The 25,294-nt window shown below is 33.4% G+C and overlaps 1 protein-coding gene across 12 annotated transcripts in view; it reads left to right on the top strand.

Annotated features, from left to right (window-relative positions):
• Positions 1–25,294, top strand: part of RIMS2 (regulating synaptic membrane exocytosis 2) — an 842,692-nt gene that overhangs the window by 453,050 nt on the left and 364,348 nt on the right. For all 12 annotated transcript variants that reach the window (XM_072603307.1, XM_072603309.1, XM_072603321.1 and 9 more), the window contains 2 exons: positions 3,904–4,075; positions 6,262–6,415. In XM_072603307.1, coding sequence (XP_072459408.1) covers positions 3,904–4,075; positions 6,262–6,415 — 326 coding nt within the window. The remainder of the gene's footprint in view (positions 1–3,903; positions 4,076–6,261; positions 6,416–25,294) is intronic.

The raw sequence follows: 25,294 nt of genomic DNA, 5'->3' as shown, positions 1-25,294 counted from the left end.
AGGAAACTGAGGCAAACAAAGGTTACGTGATATAGTGTCTAGGCTGCATTTGAGCTCCAGTCTTTGACTCCAGGCACAGCACTGTGTCTGCTGCACCAGCTAGCTGTCCCATATCTATAGAGACATCCTCCTACTCAAACTCATTGGTCACGAAGGGTGAGGAGAGGGAAGAGGCAAGGACACATGCCTTTTAGGTTTGTGGGGATCTAGAGTCAGTTGTAAAGAAGAGACTGAAGATGAGAGAGAGAAGGGGGCTGGAGAGAAAGTTAAAGGTGGGTGATGCTGCTGAGAATTTTTTAGTAAGGGACATGAAGAAACTGTTATTGGATGCCTTGCTTTCAGTGAAGCAGAAAGATCATTTGCTGTAAAGTAAAAGAGCAGTAGACTTGGGAAGGTTAAGGAGAAAGGAGAAAGTATGGAACAGTAAGAAAGGGAATTGGAGATTAATATAGAAAAGCAGTAAAATCATGGAAAAAAATTCTAGTTCTAAGATCAGAGGACCTGTTGAATCATGACTCTGTTACTAACTGCAACTTTGGGAAGTAATTTTATTTGTTTGTAACTTAGTATCCTTAAAAGTAAAACGATGGAGTTGTATCATCTCCAAAGTCTCTCCAGCTCTAACATACTGTAGGCTTATAATGATTGAAGAGCAGGGCACACCTACCTGAGGATTTACACCATACATTTTGAGTTGGTGAGACATTGACCTTTTCTTATTCTTACAGCAGGTCTACCCTCCTACTCTGGCTGCATTTAGCCAGTTTTGTTGCCATGGTCTGCCTTTCCAGTGTTGGTCAACATCCTCAAATATCTCATCCCTAATTCCACCAGCATGTTCTACCATTCCCAAGCTACTAATAATCTATAACTCTGAATAACCTTCTCTGTTGGACTTGTCTTTGCTCCCATTCTATGTTTATTTTATACGTACATTGTTTGCATGTTGTCTCCCCTATTACAATGGGAACTCCTTAAGGGATTGTTCTTACCTTTCTTTGTATCCTTTAGCTCTTGGCTGACACAAAGTAATTGCTTAATAGATGCTTGCTGACCGATTAGTGTGATGACCCCTTCACTGGAGAGTTTAGAGAATTAATCCTACTGGTAGTTCAAAATGTAGTTTGTAATATAGCTTTGTGCTACACAAAGCTTCTTTCTCAGGTGTACTATTTTCCTTCATTGAGACTTCGAGGTTTCCATAGTACTCGTTATTTTAGATGAAACATCCTAGCAAAATTCAAATTAAGTGGCGTTTCAAATAATTTAAAAATTACATTCTTTTTTTATTCAGATTTTCAGAGAGGATAAAATATATTTGATTAAAGTAGTCTAAGACATTAATACAATTTTTACTGACAAATCAAAAGCATAAAATTAAATTCAGAATTTCAGATTCTACTTAAGGTTTATTAAAAAAGGTTTAGAATTCTGTTTTTTTGTCTGTGACTTCTACTTTGGTTTATTTTTTTTTCAGTCTATGATTTCATTTTTATTTATTCTTTTAGGTTCTTTTTTTAAAATTAAATTATTTTATTTATTTTCAGTGTTTGACAACCACTTCCATATATCTTAGATTTTTTTTCCCGTCCCTCCCCCTCATTCCCCTGTCCCTTTCCACTCCCTCCCTGAGATGGTATACAGTCTCATATAGGTTCTGTATGTACATTCCTATTAAATACATGTTGCATAGAAGAATTAAAATGAATGGGAGAAACCATAAAATAAAACAAAATATAATACAAAAGAAAATGGTCTGCTTCTGTCTGTGATCCAGTTCCATAGTTCTTTCTCTGGATGTGGAAGGCGTTTTGCCTCAAGAGTCCACTGGAAATTTTTTAAGTCCTTGCATTGCAATGAAGTACTAAGTCTACCAGAAAAATTCCTCACACACTGTGGTTGTTGCTGTGGACAAAGTTGTCCTGGTTCTGCTCCTTTCACTCAGCATCAGTTCATATAAGTTCTTCCAGGCCTCTCTGAAGACTTCCTGTTCATCATTTCTTATAGCACAATAGTATTCCATTACATTCATATACCACAGCTTATTCAGCCATTCCCCAATTGATGGGCATCCTCTTGATTTCCAGTTTTTGGCCACCACAAAGAGAGATGGCATAAATATTTTTGGACATGTGGGACTCTTTCCCATTTTTATGATCTCTTTGGGATAGAGTCCCAGAAGTGATATTGCTGGGTCAAAGGGTATGCACATTTTTATAGCCCTTTGGACATAGTTCCAAATTGCTCTCCAGAATGGTTGGATCAGCTCACAGCTTCACCAGCAATGAATTAGTGTTCCAACTCTCTCACATCTTCTCCAACATTTATCATCTTCCTGTTTTGTCATGTTAGCCAATCTGATAGGTTAGCCAATCTGATGTGGTACCTCAGAGTTATTTTGATTTGCATCTTTCCAGTCAGTAGTGATTGAGAGCATTTTTTCATATGATTATAGATAGCTTAATTTTCTTCCTCTGAAAACTACCTGTTCATATCCTTTGACCATTTATCAGTTGGGGAATGACTTGTATTCTTGTAAATTTGACTCAGTTCTCTATATATTTTAGAAATGAAGCCTTTATCACAGACACTAGCTGCAAAAATTCTTTACCATTTTTATTTTTCCCTCCCTAATTTTGGTTGCATTGAGTTTGTACAAAAACTTTTCAATTTAATGTAATCAGAATTATCCATTTTGCAGTTCATAATGTTCTCTATCTCTCGTTTGGTCATAAATTTCTCCATTCTCCATAAATCTGACAAATACACTGTTTCTTGCTCCCCTAATTTGTTTATAGTATCAGTATTTATACCTAGATCATGTATACATTTGGACTTTATTCTTGTGTACAGTGTCAAGCATTGGCCTATGCCCAGTTTCCACCACACTGTTATCCAGTTTTTTAAGCAATTTTTGTCAAACAGTGAGTTCTTATCCCAGAACCTATTCCACTGGTCTACCTCTCTGTTTCTTAGCCAATATCAAGTGGTTTTGATGATTGAGGCTTTATAATACAATTTGAGATCGGGTAGGGTAAGCTACCTTTCCTAGCATTTCTTTTCATTAGTTCCGTTGATATTCTGGACCTTTTATTCTTCCAAATGAATTTTGAAATTATTTTTTCTAGGTCTAGAAAATAATTATCTGGTAGTTTGATTGGTTTGGTACTGAATAAGTAAATTAATTTAGGTAGAGTTGTCATTGTATTGACTTGGCCTATCCACGAGCAACTGACTTTTAACATTTACTTAGATCTGACTTTATTTGTGCAAAAAGTGTTTTGTAATTGTGTTCATATAGTCTCTGGGTTTGTTTTGGCAGGTAGACTCCCAGATATTTTATAGTGTCTACTGTAACTTTAAATGGTATTTCTTTTCCTACTTCTTGCTGTTGGGCTTTGTTAGTAATATATAGACATGCGGATGATTTATCTGGGTTTATTTTGTAACCTGCAACTTTACCAAAGTTGTTTATTATTTCAAGTAGTTTTTTACTTGATTCTGTGGCGTTCTCTAAGTATATCATCATATCATCTGCAAAGAGTGGTAACTTAGTTTCCTCTTTGCCTATTCTAATTCCTTCAATTTCCTTTTTTTCCTTTTCTTGCTTCAGCTAGCATTTCTAATACCATATTGAATAATAGTGGTAATAATGGCCATCTTTGTTTCACCCCTGATCTTATTGGAAATGCATCTAGCTTATCTTCATTACATATAATGCTTGCTGATGGTTTTAAGTAGATACTACTCATTTAGAATTCTTTAAATATTGGTTAATTCAGTTATGCTAAAAGTTTAGATGACAGTTGCCTCAACTTACAGGCAATCATAAACTTTACATTAGATATGTAGTTCAATTTAAGCATTTGTAAAAGCTAACGCCTTTTTGATTATCCTTTGTAGTGATAAAAATAAAAGAAGAACCAAAACAGTAAAGAAAACATTGGAACCTAAATGGAATCAAACATTCATTTACTCTCCAGTTCATCGGAGAGAATTTCGAGAACGGATGTTGGAGATTACTCTTTGGGATCAAGCTCGAGTTAGAGAGGAAGAAAGTGAATTTTTAGGAGAGGTATGTGGGATTATTTAAAAGCTTAAATTGTTAATAATTTGTTGAATAGTATTAATTATAAAAGGTCAATAAAAGAATTCAAAAACTTTTAAAAGTAACTGAACAAAAGTAAATTTGTTTTATGATGAAAAAATGTCTATTAGGATTTCCCCCCTACCTTTTGTACTTTGTCATCAAAGCCATTAAAATATTAGGGTTAAATACTATATTTTTGATTTTCTTCGTAAATTGGTATAAAAATTAAAGTGTTGATGTTGGTTTGGATTTAAATCCCATTTTATGTCATGTTATTTCATTTTTAAAAATTTTATTTTATTTTTTACTGTGTTAGCATCACTTTTGCTTCATGGGGTGTTTTGCATGCTCTGATTTTGCAAAGTCATTTAAAAGGATTCTTGAAATAAAACCAAACAAAAACTCTATAATGATATAGAATCACTAAGCTGTATGAAACAACAGAGATTTCAGAATATACTAATGGTAAAGTGATTACTTGTTGAAATAGCATGGGAAATCAGTTATCACCTTAAGGTGATTAGTTGAGCAAGATTTAGGGAGAAGTAAAAATGTTTGGAATGTAAAAATGGGAGTATTGTGTGCTTTCTTTATTGCTTTATATATCTTGGCCAATTCAATTAAATAAAAACTTATTAAGCACTTGATACAAAAAGATGCTGTGCCAAGAACTAAGGTTACAAAGACAAAGTCAAAACAGACCCCACTGTTGAGTTGCTTAAATGAGAGAATACCTGTGAGCCAACAAATATATGCAAAGTAACACAAAACATTTCTGGAGAGAAGGAATAACTAGGAGAATCAGGATATGTCTCCAGTAGGTGACTCCTGAACTGTGTTCTGAGAAAAGCTATGGATTCTTTGGAGCATAGGTCAGCAGGGATGCATGGAGTGGGGTAAGGGAGACCCAGGTAAAAAGGGCAAAGATGAGAGATCCATTTCACATTCTTCAATATTCTAAGGGCAACAGTAATGACATTTGTTTCTGTTATAGTGTTAGATGAGTCTGAAAGCAATAATATGCACACCTAAAGAATATCTTGATGTTTTCACATCAATTAATTTAATTAAATAGAATTATATTAACTAGAATTAATTTTAGTAGCTTCTATGGTACTTTTGTCATAGTTCTATTACCTAGTCAAGACCTATTTTGGTGCTTCAGATATTATGTAGAAACTCTTAATTCTTTTCAGTATTCCAAGCCACATCTGAGAGGAATCCACTGATGTAACCATAAAGTAGAGTCATACTTCGTGGTAGGAAAATTTCTAATGACCTATCCATGAAAATCTCTATAGTATTTTTCTATTTTAAGAATTTAGCCAGCTTATTATGCAAGAGTTAAGTGTTTCTTAAAAGTTTACATGTATAGGTTTTTTTGTCACCTATTATATTGCAAACTTTGTAGAATAGAGATCAGGTCTTATTTATTTTTGTATTTTTCTCAGCTCCTTGTATGTATAAAACCCTCAATAAATGTTCACTAAATGTATGAATGAATGAATAATTGATTTTTTCTGGCTCTAAAAAGAAGCATTTTGTTTATTCCCAATATTTCTCTAAGTGAAGATGCTACTTTCTCGATAGATATTACAGAATTGAGAGTGTACTTTCAATGACTCCCTCCACTCTAGGAGTCATTTCATAACACCTTTCAGACCTTTCTAGGTGCCTCCAAAGGGAAAGGAAATTCCAATGAATAATTAAAAACAAAGTAATGAACAGTAATCATCAGTGTGAAGCAAATTGGTTCATCCCCCCTGGCTTTCTCTGGAAAGCAAAGAAATTTATTTCCCTTTTTTTCTGTTTCTGTTTTTTTTTAATTTATCATTTTCTTATATAAACTTTCGTTCATTGTAATTGTTAATTGATTACAATTGGCCAAAAAATTCTCACACCGCTACTTAACAGCTAAGGTCCTGTAAACTTTTTCAGTAAGCTAGATAAAAACTCAAGGTCTTAGTTACTTAGAGCTGATAAAGCTCTTTAGATTTTTCCCCAACTTAATTGTCCCTCTCTTTATATATGAAATTCTCTTTAAAAATTTTTATCCTTCAATTACTATAGTAAATTAAAAATTATTTTTAAAGATGTGTGACCATGTAAGAGAATTTGTTTACTATTTCTGCTTTCTTTTGTAACAACCATTGTGCCTATTATTTCCGTAGATCCTAATTGAATTAGAGACAGCATTATTAGATGATGAGCCTCATTGGTATAAACTTCAGACACATGATGTCTCCTCATTGCCGCTTCCCCACCCATCTCCATATTTGCCACGACGACAGCCTCATGGGGAGAGTCCAACAAGAAGGTTGCAAAGTAGGTTTCAGTACTTCTTATCTGGCATATGTTACTTCATATTTCTGACTGTTCACTTTTAAAAAGTTGTAAGATGCCAAATATTTTCTGGTTATTTTATTGATTTCTAAGATTGTCTTCATGGCTACTAAAGACTGTTTTGAATTGTATAAAATTACATTTGTGTATATAAAATTCACAGAATGCTTTTTATGGTTGTTGGATTATTTTTAATCTATAGTTCCAAATGAAACACATTTGATATATTTTTAACTTTAGTATTTAAAGTCTTATGTACAATAATTAAACTATACAGTGATATTTTGTTTGCAAAAACTAATTATCCAGTTAGGTATGTGCTAATTTCCTTAATTTTGGGTTTCTTTTATAGAAATATTTATTATTTTTACTTTGTTACCTGGTTATAACCCTTGAACAGTGACTGTAGCTATACTGGTATTTTTCAAAGATTATTTCCAGTTCAGAGAAAGTTGTTTTATCCATAATAAACAATTCAACCACTTATTTAAGACAAAAACTTCTTCTGAAGTCATTTAGAAACAGGAATTCCTCTTAACTCTGACATTAACAAGACTTAATGAGACTGTTGTTACCATGTAATAGGTTGATTATTTCAGACAGGGCTTAATTGGGGTCTACCACATCCTAGTGGAGTTGTTACAATATGTTCTCAGCTAACTACATGGGTTCAGAGACTTGATTTTGAAATTTCTGGAAAATTTGACTCAAACTCATAATAGACTGATTTATTTATAAACCATAATGCCCATTTATTATTTTTACAGTGGGAGATATAGTTGGCAAGATAACCATTATTTTTAATTTCCAGGAGATACTTCCCTGTAAGTGGATAAGATAAAATGAGGAGGATAAATTATGACTTAAAACAATGCTTGATGAAAATGGAATGAGAGTAGATGAAACTTATAGTTCTGAGAAGAGTTTCATAAGATTCTTCCATAGTGGAGCCTACAAAATTAATCCTTTTCCATGAATAGAATACTCCTTTCAGAATATTCTCATCCATCAAACTCAGTATCTCTGTCTTTTTTTTTCTTTCACGGTGCTGAATGAACACTGACAATTTCCTACTCCCCAGATTGTCTCTTTCTAGAGTCACCAAAGACAATTCTGCCTCCTGTTTACATTTCCCATTACAACATGCCCTTATGATGTTTTTCAATATTTGAAATTACCATTTATTTTATTTTGATTATTTTTAGGTGGTAGCTTCCTGGCACTTTAATTTCATCAGCAAAATATCTCCAAATCATATTGTTCAATAAGTCTTCATTTTGGGTCTTCAAATTAGCATAATGACACTTCTGAACCTGTATTTTGGAGCTATAGTTTGACCCTTGAATCCTGTATTCACTTACTATAGTTCTCTTCAGGACAGAAATTTAAATCTTATGAGTAATTGTTAAAAGTTCTCTTGTGGCATCTCTGAAATTTATAAACTAGTAGGCTGTTGTGGGTATAGTTAAGGGCTTAGAAATGGGTAGTAGGGCTAATAAGTTAGAAAGATCAATTATGGTTATTTATACAATACTCATGAATGTCAGGAAGACCATTTCTTAAGGGCTACACTCTGTATTGGAGGCAATCACATATGCATGTATCCTATAGATTATGAAATAACATCCTCAAAAATTTATCTATGTGAAATAAGAAATTGGTTGATTGTATATAAGGAAAAAAGTCATCAGTGAGTACCCAATAAGTACTTCTTACAGAAAATTAAGCATTATTATATGTAGTAATTAATTAATCATGTTAATTAATTAATATATAGTTCTGTTAATCCAAGATTAAATCATCTAAAGATATAAACTCTGTTTTCCTACATGAAAGCTAAAACTCTGGCTTTAGAGATTATACAAACATGGGTATTAAGATGAGTAAATGACATTAATGATAACTACCTTTTTTGCATTATTTCTGTATTTAATTTTTTAAAAAAGAATTCAAATTGATTTTTACACATATAATTTATAAGCATTTTTGAAATTCATTTTAAAAAGGTTCATTGGTCTTCTGATTAACTTCATTATAAAAGCTTCTTCTTTGTGAGATAGGAAGCCATCTTGCTAACATTTATAATCTTTGAATGCGTTGTCCAAAAGCCATTATTAAAAGTAAGAATGTGTAATAGGGAGTTGCCTTTTCCAAGTGACAAAGAAAGGAATGCTTCATATAACAGAATTATGTTAATAAACATGTACTCAGGGCATAAACAGTTAGATTGTGGACAAGTTAAAGTTGTAACGAACGTGGAGGTTTTCTGTGTCCTACTTTTGCATTTTTTCAAGATATGAATGTCCACTGATGACAGAAGATATCATAATTGTAATGCTGATGACAAATGTGAGAAAGATCACTGAAAATTTTCTGGGAGAGCTTGCTAATAACATTTTTAAAAAATATGTCATCAAGATCAGAATTTTGCTTTGAAATTATTAAAATATCTCATTCTTGAAGTGGTGTTAGTTTTTCAAATGTTGAAGTTTCTTTAGTGTATTATTCAGTTTTCTGATTCATTAATTAGGATCATTTATGAAATTTAATTCACTGAACATTTGTTAAGTATGTTATATGTTCAAGATATTGTTAAACATACCATCTCCTTGAAAATATGGCGCTTGTGTTGAGAATTTCTTGTACTTTTTAACTTTTAAAATGTAAATATTTATAATAGTTTAACATATTTTAACAAAACATTTGCTTTTTATAATGCAAGTTAATTGTTTTGAACATTTTTAATTTTTCATTTACTTTTTACTATTAAAATAATATTTAAGTCATTGCTATCCTCATTTAATCCCTTTCTTAGCATCAAACTAACTGGGCTAATCTCTGATTTATTACATATTTATATATTACTCAGTATTAGTTGGAAGTATTAGCCATCTTTAGGACCTCTTCACTTCTTTCAGTATATATGGAACCTTCCATATATTCCACAACCTTCTAACTTCACAACCATAAAGTCTTCAAAGGAAAGTAAGCAGGAACATTATCACCTTGGAAACAGAGAAATGATCCTGTTGGTTCAGTTCCATGTGTAGACACATGGAAACATAAGATGGTTTAGACATTCTTAAATGGAAGAACTTTTCTTACCTTTCATTTTTAATGGTGTTAGTCTAAGACAGAGTCACACACACAGTGGTGATACTCCCACGTCGGTCTGAACTAAATTAAAATGCAGTTGGGAAATATTTAAAAAATAAAAATGCAATATAATGTAGAAAATGATAAACATAGTTTTCTGAGTGAATATGTGGTCCCCAGACCACATTATATATGGTTTAGTAGTTAAACATCAGTGGTCTAAGAGATTTCTTTTGGTGGCATCTATATTGTTATTTAGTCCTCTCCAGTTCTCATAGTTGCTCTTTCAGAAGCTATAGATCATGAAGAATGCAAAACATTGTCTCTCTTAACCTTTACCCCTATGTTAATTCTGAGGATTTTTTTTTGGTAATAAGCAAATTGTAAACTTATATAAGTTTATAAACTCTACACTGTGATAAAGAGCCCTTAGAAAATACAGAAAACTATTAATTTAACTTAGCACCAAACAGGCTGTTGATTGGAGTAATATTAAAGAGCATCTCTATGTACATTTATCATTTCTCAGCAAATGTTTAGTACTATTGAATTTGCCTAATAGTGCTAGTATTCAATGATACTGAATGAATGTCAATAGCATTAATTGTTTCTATCCATTTTAAGCAATCATTTTTTTCTTAGAAAATTGCTGTTCAGCTACTTTTTCTGCTAGAAAATAACTTTTTTGTGATTTTCAAAATATAATTTCTGAATTTTAAATTCTAAATATAATAAAAATAATTCACTGGTTATTTATTAAACATCTATTATATGCAGAGCATTGGCAAGGCACTAGAAGTGATAAAATGATCAAATAAGGCATGGTCCTCAACCACATGAATGTTATAATCTAAAAGGATGTATAGCATAAAAGCAAATATTTATAAAATCTGCCCTATTTAAAATTCATTCTTCTGCTCTTCTTTTCTTAAAGTTTATTTTTTCTAGAACATTTCAGATAAGTAGTTATGAGTTCAATTTCATTTATTTTGCCACTTAGGGTTAGGAGTTGGTAGTTCAGTATAGCAGTAGAAAAAACAGTGAATGGATGAGAAATTTTGCTTTTAGTTTTAAAGGATGCCTTATGGCATTTTTTGTCTTAAATCCTTCCTCAAAAATAAATCCACTTTTAGAGAGGCAGTATATAAATCCTAAACTTATATTTTTTCAGAGAGTAGTCCTATGTGGTTGGAATTTGGAGTGTGTGATGAAGCTGGAAAGATATATTAGAACCAGATTGTGAAGAACCTTGAGTGATCTTGATCAGGAATTTAAAATTTATTTGGTAAGCAGTGGGGAACCCCTGAAGGTTTTTTTGGTTCATTTTAAGGTGCTTACAGGTTAAGAACCTTATGTAAGGAAGATAAGGCAGTAGTGATTAGGATGAATCTGTAAAGGAAAGACTGGAGGCAGAAGCTCAGTTAGTCTAGGGGAAGAAAGATCAGGACTTAAGTCCAAAATGGTTACTGTGGAAGTTGGGAGTTGATTAGACTTGTGGGGCATGAGAGATGTAAGAGTCAAAGATGATCCCAAAGTTATGAAACTTTGTTAACTTGAAGAATGGTGCAAACATCAAGAGAAATAAAGGGAAAGATGAAGAATTAAATTTTGGACATGTTGAGTGTGAGGTACCAACGTACCATTTGGGTACTGGATTTTTAGGGAGCATATCTTTCATATTCATTTGGATAGAGTTGATAATTGAAGTTTTGAGAGTGGACGGGTCCTCAAGGAAGCGTGTATATTGAGAGAAAAGAGAGCTCAAGGAAACAACTTGGATGGACACCTTTAGTAGGGGATGAGAAGAATATGAAGAACTAGCCACAGAGACAGAATGAATAGTAAGAAAAGGAAAGGAGGAAAGCCATGAAAAGTTAGTATCAAAAAATAAGTGAGGAAATGGTTTCTAGAATGAGGATATACTTTATAGTTATCACATGCCACAGACAGTTCAAGGACAATGAGACTGGAAAAGTTGATCTGTGGAAGGAGTGGTAAGGAAGACATTAGTGGCCATGGAGAGAAAGATCTATTTCAGTACACTAGTTGGAAAGGAAGCTAGATTATGAGGGGTGGAGCAGTGAAGGATTGATGAAAAAGAGGAGTTAGGACCCTAGATGTGAAGCTCAAGAGACCTTATAGGTCATGTATTGTCACCTCTTCATGAGGAAAAGCTACTTACCCAATGTCAAACTGGTAATAAATGAGAGAGAGGGGATTCACACTTAAGTTCTGTCCAGGTTCACTGATTTGTCTGTGGCATTATGTGTAGATTACTCTTTCTCCAGCCTTGGTAGCAAGTAAAGAAGGAAGAAAAGGATAGGATAATAGTTTGAAGGAGTGTCTAAAGCAGTAAGAAATATTTTATTTGTCGTTAAGATAGGGGAGACCTGAGCATACCTTTAAACTGAGGGGAGGAAAAATGGAAGATGCATAATAAGGAAAGGCTGTAATAAAACTGAAAAAGAGCCAGGCTTCACAGAAATGGAAATGCTAGACAAAGGAGTTAATGTTTTTATTTTAGAAGTAACAGAGAGCCACTAGAGGGTTGTGTGTGTGTGTGTGTGTGTGTGTGTGTGTGTGTGTGTGTGTGTGTGTGTGTGTTGGGAGGTGGTTAGACTTACACTTTGAGTAAAATAGTTTTGGCAGCAGAGTGGAGGATGGCTTAGAGTGGGGAGAGATTTGAGGCAGTAGACCAAATAGAGGGCTTTCACAATATTTCTGAGAAGAGGTGATGAGGGCCTGAACTAAGGCAATGATTAGATGAGTAGAGAGAAAACATATATGTGAGATTTTGTCAAAATAAAAGTGACAAGATTTGGTGACTGGATTTGTGGAATAAGAGAGGATGAAACTAAAATGACACCCAGGTTGCAAAGCTGCATGACTGGAAGGATGATGGTGCCCTTGACAATAATCAGAAAGTTATGAAGATGGGTAGGTTTTAGACATAGATAATGAGTTGTTTTGAACATGCTTCATTTGAGATACCTCTAAGAATTTTTGTGAGGATCAAATAGGATATTTGTAAAGCATTTAACAAAGTGCCTGACACATGGTAGACCCTCAGTTAATGAATAATAATGTACAGCATTCTTCTGGGGAAGATGGGATCAAGAGTGCATATAGAGAGATTGACTTGTATAGAGGAAAGTGGAATAAAGGAGGACAGACTAGGTGAATTTGTACTCTCAGTAATTTAATTTGACACTGTGATTGTGTGAAAATGGAAAATGAGGAAGTAGTAAAGTTAAAGATCTTGAACTTTGTGATACAGGGTCCCTTGTAGGAGGTGGGAGGGTAGGGGAGACCATGGGAAGCTTCTACTTTAACGTGGGATGAAGATCATGGGACACACTAGGAATTCTCAGGGTCATCCACTCAGGGACATGCAAGGCTGATGTTAAGGAGGATGCTTAGGAACTTGACTAGGGTAAAGCTAGTAGAATATGAAGAAGGAAATGGTGGAAACACATCATCTCATGTCTTGCTATTTTGTCTAATTATTATTGTTTATATAGTTAGTTGCTCAGTTCAGTTATTTTATTCCCACTGAAGGACTATAGGCTCTAGCAACACTTTCTGAATTTCAGTGTCCATTTGCAAAAATCCAGTTACCTCATCCTAGTTATTCTGGCTTTGAGCTAGCAGAAGATAGATGCTCTATAAATATTGTTGGGTAAATAAACAGTTTATTTCGAATTATTTCCCTGTGGACAACATTATTCAGTGGAAATAGTTTTGATAGAGTAGTCTCAATGATATTTCAAAAATGGGTAATGTAGAAGAACCTTTGGGACTATGTATACATGGAATTTATTTAATAAGAAAGGTAGCTTTCAAAAGCTATTTATGGGCCTATGTAACAGAGTTTATATTTGGCCAGTTTTTTCAGGTAGCACCTTTGAGTAGAAATAGGCACAGTAGCTATGTAGAAATACGTTCAGCCCATTTAACCCAGTTTCTTCAAGATGTGAAACAGGTACAAAAGAACATTTTTTTATGCTGTACTTTGAACATTTGTAAATGTCTCTAAAGTGTTCTTTGAAAAATATTTTATAAACATTGTAGTTTTATTATTAGGTAGCATTATGTGGTCTGTTACATGTAGATATTCTATGATGCATGAGAACAATATTATGAAAGTGGTGGCTTGTTATTAATATTTATTTTTGAAGAAATGCAGTCAACAGGTAAGTCATTTTCATTTTATACCATTCTTTGATCTGAATTTTGGGCATGTTACATTGGCATACTTTTTTATGTTGCTTATCAAGCTACAAATATAAACAATATATTTATTATACATGGAGCAGTTATTAAATCCTTTAACAGAAAGGCATTTAACATGATACAGGGATGTTTAAAGGCAATTTTACTCTGTTGAAATATTGAGAAGTACTTTTATTAAAAGCCACTAAATATTCATTATTTTGATATATAAAATGCCATATTGTTTAATAAAGTTAACCTATATTTGTAATAGGCATTATGTTTTGCTCATGGAAGATATCCTACTATGTGCAAGTTATTTTGTGTAAAAAAATTTAAATTCATAAAATCTACCATGAAACAGTCATTTCAAATCATAACTTGGAATCCCCTCTGATATATAAATGGTATTGTGAGCCCTGAACAAGTCACTTAACTTCTTGATGTCCTGTGCAATTCTCTAGCAGTTTAAGTTTCAGAGAAGGTGAGAACCTGTATTGGTAAAGAGAGTTTCCTCACCTGGGAGTTTCATATACTAAATGAAATCCCAGGTTCAGTCTCATCCCTGTCCTCAATTTGGGACCAAATCAAGTTGGGTTAATACTTGATTCTGACTCTCAAAGTTGATCAGATACTTGTACTGAAAATCATAATTGACCAAATACAATGACATTTTTATATTAGATGCAATAATAAGCTATTTATAAATGATGATAAATCCTAGATAAAATTTCAAAGTAATTTAAAAATTGTTTATCTGTGCTAATTATCCTAATGTGTGCTATTTTTCCTTAGAAATATGATTTCCCACTAATTACCTTTGATAGAAAAAAGTAGAAACAACTTCTTTTTGCTACTACTTACAGTTACAACCCTAATTGATTTATAATTGATTTGTATATATGAGAAAATGCTGAGGAAGTTATTTCTGAATCATCCAAATAAAAATTAAAATATCACTCATACTTACAAATAAAATTTACAGATTCTTTTCAAAATTTGAATTTGTTAATTTAAGGTTTAGTTAAATAATGAATTCTTAAAAGAGGAAGTACTATGTGAATTCCTTTATCATTTGGGTTTGTGATTATACTGTCTTATGAAAGCTGTTGGCTAAGCTGGATACTTCTAGAATTGTGTTTAATTCTCTGAAGCCACACTGTATAATATGCTATTTTAATATCCTTGTGGCATGAAACGTAATTCACTACTCTATGTGCCTAATTTACAATTAGGCAGTCTATAAATACCAGTGGTATTCAGTTAGGTAACTAATATTTTACTTTATTTAAACTACTTCATTGCTATTTTTATGTAGTAAAACCTCATTAAATTGTGCCCCATTGATTTATAATTCATAATAAATTTTATATGATGTACGTGCTTCTTATTGAATAACTGTGTAAGTGATATGTTATATTGGAAAATATCAAAGCTTAAAGCTACACAAAATAGAGCAAAGTTTGAAGTCAATTACTTTCTCAAAGGATTTGGGGAACAAAGAATTTCTTCCATTTCTCGATTCATGTCAGAGCTTATATTATATAACATCTTAATGTATGTTAATACTGATATTATTATTAACTTAAAATATTTAATCTACTTTAATTATCTGAAAGCAATGCAATTTCCTTACATATATCTTGAACTCTTTAATGTAGGTGGCACATCTTACTGTAGTTTTTTTTTTTAATTAGTGAGGTTTTGCTGTGTTTAAAAATGAATATAATAAACTACATTCTCAATTACTAAACTGAAACTAGTTTCTCAACATCCCTGTTGCATGTGGAGATTTCATGTATTTTTCCTGACATCACTTCATTTTAATATTTGTTTTCCAGATAAAGGCTTTTATACATATAATTCAGGTAAATTTGTAGCATGCCCCATATGTTGACTGCATGTATACATTTGCAAAGTTTTATTTGACATTGCTGTTATTGTGCTTGTTTGGGCTATTAAATGTGTGTTAAAATCCTAAACATTTCCATAGTTAGCTTCCTTTGTCTGCCTCTAGAACTTTTCTAGTAGCTTTACGTTTGTATCATCCTTATCCAGATCTTGAAAGCCATTTTATGAATTCAGTGGCATATTTCATTGGGTTTGATAGTATCTCTTATCTTCTGACAGAAATGAGTTGTAATATAAGATATTCAGATTCCTCAGATATATCAAATTTATGTAGTCAGGACATCTTTGTTGTGGCAGTGTGCAAATTTAGTATTTTATGAACTTCTCTGTAAGGCTGACAACATAGCAGTATGAATTCAATGTAGTTGTAGTGTGTGAATTAAAATTTTGTAAATAACATAATTTTAAGTTAGTATGCTATATTTTTTGAAGAAAAAATGGATTGTTATGCGGATTTTAAATATACCAAGCTCCCAAAGCACATACTTTACACTTATTTAAAGCTAATCTAAATAACATCTAAGTTATTCAGTAACCCACTGGGGACTTTACAGCTTTGATTTTGACAACTTCTTTAAGATATGTCCAGCTTAATTATCTTTTAGTTATGCTTAATGAATGTAACATTCTATATCAGAGAAGCACAGTTAGGAAAGTAATTAAGTAAAAAGGCCGCGGGGGCAGATACTTGCCAAATCAAACTAATTACTTATTTCAGTGACTCTTGGCATTATCTTCTTTTTGTGCCAGTCCTGTTCAGTACAACTTTTATTGCTACATTTTCATGTATTCGTGTTTACATTGATTTATAACTCTCAGACAGCAGGAAACAAATAATAGTATTCTGTAGCCAACACAAGAATGCTTGAAGTTAGGAACAAAGCAGCATACTTTATTTTTAGTGATTTCATCAGTTCTTGTGAATTTAATTATCACTTTAGGGACTTGATTCTTAGATCTATATATCCAGCTGTACTCTGTCTCCTGCATTTGTTTCCTGCTTCACTGTTTGCCTGTTGTAAGCTGGTTATTCCATAGACATCTCAATTCGAAATGTCCAAAAATTGAACTCACTGTATTTTTCCCCAAACCCAGCCCACTTATTGAATGTTCCTATTTCTGTTAATGATATCACTCTTCTCCTAATTACCCATATTTGCAACCTTGGAGTCAAATTTAATTTCTTTCTCTTCTTGCCAGGTCTTGATTCTATCTCTGTAGCACCTTTCACATCTTACCCTTTCTTGATACTTAAAATGCTACCACCCTATTTCTGGCCCTCATCACTTTGTGTTTTTATTTTGTATGTCCATGTATGTGTACATGCTGTTTATTATAGAAGTCTTCTTTGAGGGCAGTGGGGAATTTCTTAGTTTTGGTTCTTGGAAAACTCATAGAGTATCACTCACCAACTGGATGTGCTGACAGAAGCCTGGATAATTTGAATGGCATAAATGAATTTTTTTTTTAACATCTAAGGAAGATTACTCACTAATCATAAATTCAACTTCCTAGAGTACAGCTTTTAAAAAGCCTTTTCAGGCATGCTTAGATTGCCAATTAGCAGCATTCCTTGCAATTTAAGATAGACAAGTAACAAGTGAGAAAGAGAGAATCAGAAAAGGGAAAACAAGGGCCTTCTGGGGGAATATTTGACATTCAGCTGGCAGAATTTGTTATCTGGATGAGAACATTCCCTGCTAAATTGTAGGAAAGAAGGGGAAGTCACAAAATACTTTCACAAATGTTAATGAAGTCTGTTTGATTTAAAACAGGTTAAGGTAACCATCCATACCACCCCCTGGGGGTGCTGGAATGATGGGGGGGAGGGGAGGGGGAAGCTAGTATCCTCAAGTGCACTTGGGGGGCATTGAATAAAAATAAGGAGGTGGTGGACGCATAAGGAAAAGAGACAAGAAAATTTTGAAAAACTATTCCTACATGTTTCATCTATTGTGTAACAGCGTTAAAGTCTTAGTCATTACATTAATTTCCAAATAAATACACAAAATGCAAGTTATAACCAATCAGTGGTCAACACTACCAATGGGTCTTCATAAGCAAGTGTTAGCAGGTATGCATGTCACACATTGTTGGGAAGTCCAGCTTGCATCAGCAGGAATATGTGTGTGTAATGAGTTGTTTACATACAATACTATACAGTTGCATGATTCAGTATTGAATCATCAAAATTTGAATGCAGGAAAAACCCCAACAAATTTACAATAAATTATTAAATTTAAGATGTCATTTAAAACATATTTTATATCTTTTTGAAATGACATGAATTTTTTAAGACAATGTTAAAGGGTTAAAGAAAGTAGATTTCCAGGAGGGCACTGAGTAATTTTTTTTAAAAGGGGACAGTAGGCCAAATAAATTTGCGAACCTCTGATTAGACAAAGCTGAAGGACAAATCCAAAGACAATAGTTTTTATAACAGTGGTTGAGAACCTCTGCTTTCCTGTGTCCTTAATATAGTTTGCCATATTTTATTTTGCCGTCAAAAGTAGAGATAATTATTTTTATCCTTGTATTTCTAGCACCTAGCACAGTGTCCAAAACATAGCAGGTACCTAATAAATACTTGATGATTGATTGCTTGAATCATTGTGTTAGTTCAATTTTTTCCCATATTTTTCTGTTTTTTTTTTATCATCCTCATTTCTTATGGTAAAATAAAATCTCATCTTTCATGGGATTCATATGTTCTGTGACATTTTGTAAGATTAAACTTTGGTACTCAGAAATGCAGATGTGTTTTATTAGTAAGACAGGTCAGAGAGTTTGTACAGAATTTCAGTTTTTCAGAGCTTTCCATGACAGTTGTAGGAGAAGAATCAATAAAATTGAAGGCAATCAAAGATAAAACCTTAAGCCTTTTATCTGTGAGGCCACTGGTGTGAACTCTTTCATAATTCTCACTTCTATTTTTTTCTGGTGAAGAAGTTGCTTTATCTTATGACCTATCAAATAAAATTCTTTGGTTGGCATAAAGGTCTAAGGGAAAGTTGACATAACATTTTCTATGATTTCAGTTTTTTATATTTTCTTTCTATTTTTCCTTAGTAGAAAAAAGTTTTAATTATGGATGTTTTAACTTGTTGACATTTTTTTCTGTCATCAAATAAAGAACAATCCTTTCTTGGTAGCACTATATGAGTGTGTTAGAGTTTATTTATCCTACCTTTCTAGATAACATACAGTTTAAACTAGAGAGCTTCACTCGAATAACAGTATATGCTTATGTAGAAGAATTGCGTTACTGATATTTAGTTGATAATCAAACAATTGATTTATCACACTAATTTCTTGAGTGACATTTTAATTTTGAGAGTGTTTCATGAAACATCTCAAAGATGTTTTAAAACTGGAAGGAACAAGGTTGCTTAGATAGGAGAGTTGACTTGTTAATCAGGAAGATCTAATTTCTATTCCCACCTCTGATGTATGTTGCCTGCATGACCCTGAGCAAGTCACTTACCCTGTCATTGACCTAGGCAACTTTCTAAGACTATATATTATAGAACAGTTACTTATCTGCATTAATAGAAGGAATATTCTGTACTGGGAGTTTACTGCATGACAAAAGCACAGAAATAGATTAACCCCCCCCCCCCCAAAAAAAAACAAAACCAAACTAACAACAAAAACAAAAGAGGCGAGAAAGGTGAAATTGATTAGAGTTGATCAAGTACGCTAAAAGTTTCTATTAAAATGTATAATTCATGGGTGTTAAAATAACCAAATTGTTATAATTATCTTTTAATCTAGTTGTACTCTCTCTTTTACCTTCTATCTAAGTCTACTCTGTGATCCAGTTGTCCTTGCTCTACTGGCTATCCTAGTGGTACCACCTCATACTATCTGTCCCCTTATCGTTTTCATTGCTTCTTCCTCCACTCAACCACTTATCCCTCAGGGGCCATGCTGTACTTCCAGTTATAAATCAAGGAATTCCTCCTCTCCCAAATTTGTAGTCTAGGGACTTGCTACTTTAATTTGTCATTAAATTCTAGTATTGGATATTGGCAACGCAGAAAAATTTGTTCATTTAAAAAATATTTCTGAACCATACCAACCCCATAGCAGTGTTATTAATAATTTATTCCAGAATTATTTCCTTTAATGATATGTTTTTATCACAATAATCAAAGTTTTCAAAGTTTAAACAATCATTTTTAAACTTTTTGATACATTAGGGGCTTTTGAAAGTATACCCCCATGACCCTGGTGAATGCATAATTTCCCTATGAAACACAAATCATTATCAAATTCAGAATCTGTACTTAGTGGTGAGGCTGAAACCAGAGAGCCCTCTCTTGAGAGAAGTGTAGTCTCAAAAGGAATATACAAAGGCAAATATAGTGTTTTTTTTAAAGTCTCAGTAATTAAATTGTAGGAAAAGAGAACATTTATATTGCCAGAATTCTGAATTTTGTTTAGAGAGTATGTGACTAGCAGTAAAACCTTTAAAAGATGCTAAGCATAGTTAGGATGGGGATTACAAAATGCTAGAAAGAAATGTTCTGTCTTGTGCCATATAACACACCTCACTATTGATATATAAGATTAGAAAATATAATATCAGGGAAACAACTTTGTATTTTTTTATCAAAGGGTTAGGGTATTATTATTGTTTGTAGCCTTAAACCAGAGCAATGCATACATACATATGTACACACACATGCACATATATATATATTTAAACTGTCTTATGCAGGTTTCCTCCAAGACGATTTTTGTTTTAGCTCATGGGTGTGAGGTTGTGAGTGCTAGTACCTTTGTGGGGTGTCTTTGGGCCTGCTTGATAGGTAGAGGTGATCAAGGGGGAAGAAATACAGACTCAGAGGAAGAAAAAGTAGTCCAGGTAAGATAATTAGCAAAGCTAGCTCAACCAAAGTCTAAGAAGCAAGTGTGAATTTTTAAAGAGTAAACTCTTGAGTGGCAATATCAAAACCTAGACACCATGAATAAATAATAGTGATAGCTAATCTACATACACTCACACATCTTTAAGATTTGTAAAGCAATTTACATATGCTTTATAATCTAATGTAAACCTTGTAACAGTCCTGTGAGGTAGGTAGTATCATCATTCCCATTTTACAGATAAAAAAATAAGGCTGAGAGAGTTAAAGTCATTTGTTTAATGTAATATAGCCAGTAAATATTGGAATTAGTATTTGAACCTAGATATTTCTGATTATATGTCCAGTATTCTGTGGCCTCTTGCCTCATGAAACAGGCAAGAGATCATACTCAATTAAAAGTTAGTGGAAGTGCTGTAATTGATATACCAGAGCCAAACTACAGGACCAAATTGGAGGTCACAGGAAACTCTACAAAAATAAAATAAGGAAATATAAGGGTAGAGCTATCAGTACTTGGATTGATGGGTAAGAATCTTTTGGAGAAAACTTATTCTGGAGGAGAGACAGTGCCTCTCCTCCATTATATCTTGACAGGAGGCAACAGATACTAATAATATTCAACCAAAATTTTCTTGTTGCCATAAGTTAACTACAAATTCCAGACATAACCTCAAATAGTGGCTTTCTCAAATGGATTCTTCTAGGGGAAAGGTCTCTATACTCTTGATTTTATATTCATTCTGAATATATATCCATGATTGAGAGGTTGTTGATCTTATTTATGTGGATAGAATGTTTTTTCCTTATTTTATGCAATGCTTAACTATTCCATAAGTCCTACATGTGTTGTGCTATCCAATGTTGTTTGGCTTTCATCTAGAGCTATTGCTGTATATGGAGCAAACAATTTGTCTATTACTTCATTACTTCATGTGACTAAGACACCACCTTTTTTAATCATCTCTTTTTAATGAACACTTTTTGCTTTTTATTGTATTTTATTCACCTGAGGAAAGTGGTGCAGTCTATGTCTGTGCATCTTTCCATTGCCCTTTTGAGTGATCTACAACTTCGGTTCTTTTGAGATTATACCTTCTTATGATTTGCAGCCATTTAGTATCACTGAAAGAATATTGCTGTTCAAAAGATGATACTATTTAGAGAGAATCTTGGAGTTATTAAAAACATATACAGTTTCTTAAAGGCAATACTACCGTCTTGCTCTTACTCAGTTCTGGGCCTATGTATGTCCAATAAATACGTACTGATTGTTGGGTTGGTTCTATGAGTTATCTTTCTAGCCACGTAACTTACTTTAAACAGTAGACATTCTTCATTCCCCCTTCCCCTTAGTTTTTTTTTCTTTTCTGTATGATAAGGCTGAACATTTTTGCTTTATTATGTACCTCATTTAGGAGGTTCTGTTGTGTTTTAGGGCTTGATGCAATAAACATATTTCTATCCACAATCAGTAACATTTGGAATATCCTACCCTTTAGAAGAAATCCTTTCCCATTTGAATTCCTTGCTGAATGTTACACACAAAAGCCAAAAAACATGTGGTGAACTTTTGTCTTCCTGTTTTAGGATTTACTTGATAATCATGATAAGGATGTTAATTTAATTTCTGTTACTCAGTCATTCAAGAAATTGCATATGATTTGCAGATAGAAGTTAAGGGGGCATTTTGCTGGCCTGAATGAATTAAGTGCTTTTTTATAGAAATTAAATGAGTACAATGAAATCTTATGTTCTCTATACTTTTTGATCAGTTCATGTAATCAAAATTATTCATTTTATGAAAATGGTTTGCTAATAATTATCTTTTTGTTTTTCATTTAACAAGCATCTTTAAAGTTACTATTATTTGAAGAGTCCTATATGAGACACTGGGGATAGAAATTAAACTTAGATTTAAAAAAAAGCATCCTCTCTTCTAAGTTTCAGCTTATACACTATTAGGAGGATGAGAGAAGCATTGGTTACTGTAATATACAGGATTGAATGGTAAATATATTGCAAAGCAAAGAGCTATTGAAGTTTGAGTTGGGTTGCTATTGGTAGAGATTATCAAGATGCTTCTTGAGAGGGTAACATTTAAATTCAGGCCTAAAAGATTTAAACAATCTATAAAACATTTATCCAATACCCACTCAGTGAAAGGCAACAAACTAGGGGCTAAGGATTCAAAGAAAAAAGATGAAAATGATCCACCCCTCCTTGGGGCATATAACTTCAATAAAAGCTTTTGGTATGAGGCAGAACATCAGAATTGAGTGCTAAAGAGAACTAAGGCTTCTAAGAGGTGAAGGTGATATGGAACTGAATTCCAAACAGGGCATAGCTTGTGTGAGAGCAAGGAAAATGGGATGGGAAGTGGAATGTGCAAAGTATAGGAAGAGCTATGTTTGACTGAAGTTTAGAGTATAACATCAGTAATACAAAATAATACAGGGAGTCAGGTTGTGAAAGGTCAGGCTGAGGACTTTGTCCTAGTGGTTGTAGAAAGCTGTTGAAGATTTTGAACATGAGAAAGACATGGGATATGTAGGATTTCAGCAGACATTGAAAGGGAGAAAGAATATTTGAGGTATAAGAAATAGCATGAACACAGCAATGGAGGCAAGAGAATACTATTCATATTTGGCAAAGAGAATCCAATTTATCTAGAAGAGTATGTGGAAATGAATATTGTGAGATAAGATTAGAAAAGTAGTCTAGTACCAGACTATGGAAATCCTTGAATTTTCCAAGAAGAGTTGTTTTTACTTTAAAGAGGCTCTGAAGAGTTTTGGATGGAAGTGACATAGTCATATTTGTTCTTAAGAAAATGATTCATAGCGATATGGAAGGCAGATTAAGGGAAGAAGGGAGGCAGAACAGAAAGATGTATCAAAAGCCCATTAGAATTGTCCTGGTAAGTAGTAATGCAGGGCTATAGTAGGTGGTAGAAGTGGGTAATAGAAAGGAAGGGCCAAATGCAAAAGTTATTACAGAGGTGGACTTCACAGGACTTACAAATTGATTGAATATGAGAGGTGAAAGAAAATCAAAGAGTGTACTGGTATGAACATGAGAGCAATGTGAGTTTCAGTGCCCTAGGCTGAAATTGTAAGGTTAAAAGGAGGAATATTTAGGGAAAATGACAGTAAGCTCATGTGTAGACCTATTGAATTTGAACTGTAGAAAACCAAGAAGAGCTGTCTTGAAGTCAGGGACCTAGAGATGTGGTTCTGTAATTTAAAAAAAAAAGCAGTTAGGGCTATAAATTAAAATCTGAGAGTCAATTAAGTAGAGAAATACTGAATGAAGTCATGAAATTAGATTAGTTTATTAATGAAAAGAGTTTAGAGAACAAAGAAAAAAGAACCAATAACTAAATGCTTTGAGGAATAATCACATTAAGGGATTGGTTAGAGAGTGATGAGCCCTCAAAGGAGAAAGAAATGAAGAACCAGAAGAGTATAATGCTGGTGAAATCAGGAGAGGAGAGTCATAGGGAATAGTCAACATTGAAAAATTACAGGGAGATCAAGCAGTATTGAAAAAGGACCATGGCATTTGTTGATTGGGCAGTCATTAAGACCTTTGAGAGAACAGTTTTAGTAGATATGTAGACACAGAATGTGATGATGGTTTTGAATGTAGAACATTTATTAAGAAGTCTAGCAGTGCGGGGGAAATAGAAGGATGAGGTGGTAGATAGATGGGGTACAGGGGGCAGATAAAAACTTTTTATGATTGGGGGATCTGACCTTTTTTTTTTTAGAAAAAGAGAGGGGAAAATGTCAGTAAAAAGGGAAACATTACATACACACACACACACGCACAGACACACATATATGTATGGAGATTACTGTTGAAACTGTAAAAGGAACTGGGAAAATGGGATCCCAGATATAGATAGGTAGATTAACTGTAATGAGGAGTAATTATATTTCTGTGACTAGAGGAAAGAAAGGGAAGTATGTGATGGTGCTGAGCATTGTAAAAAATTGAGAAATGGATGTGTGAGACTTACAGAACTCATTTCAAGTGTCCTCAGTTTTCTCTAAAACAAAGGGATAAATTGTTTGTAATATGTGGGACTTACATCCTGTTGAGGAGAGAAAAGTAAAGGAAATATTCAGAGGAGATCTTGTGGTGAATGAGATAGAAAGTCAGCAAGCAGTGGTTAAGTTGACTGTTAATCAGAAGCAAGAACCCACGTGTGGTGGTGTAACAGAAATTTGCAGTTGGCCAAGACAGCTCAGTTTTGTGACTTTTGCCAATAACATTTAGTAGCCTGGAAAGAAAGTGGTAAGTAAACTATCTGGGGATGAAGATTTGAAGGTTAAGAATGGAAAAATAAAGAGGGGCAAGGATTTTCTTGTTAGTAGCTAGTAAAACATTCACATGGCAGACCACAGAGTTATGGATGAGCATGGGGCACATGAAACCATCATTGGGGAGATAGAATAGAAAAATGATAGGTTATGAGCCAGAGGTCACAGTAAGGGTGAAAGGTAGGTGTACTGTGAGAGAATGGAACAGATGGAAAGATCATATGATCTTAGACATAGAGAGTAACTTGGAAGTCATCTTGTCCAATTCCTTTGTTTCATATATGAGGGAACAGTATATGTTAAATGATTTGACTAAGATTACATAGCTAATAAGTGATAGCTATCGCTCCAAATCTAGCACTCTTTCCTTTGGGTTAATCGATTAGTTCTAAGTTCTGAATTCTAGAAGCAGTACAGTTCCTTGAGATGGTAAAGTCTAAGGG

The sequence above is a fragment of the Notamacropus eugenii genome, chromosome 4, assembly GCF_028372415.1.
Source record: "Notamacropus eugenii isolate mMacEug1 chromosome 4, mMacEug1.pri_v2, whole genome shotgun sequence".
Lineage (NCBI taxonomy): Eukaryota > Metazoa > Chordata > Mammalia > Diprotodontia > Macropodidae > Notamacropus > Notamacropus eugenii.
The sequence above is the reverse complement of the archived record's forward strand: the minus strand, read 5'-3'. Positions and strand labels throughout refer to the sequence as shown.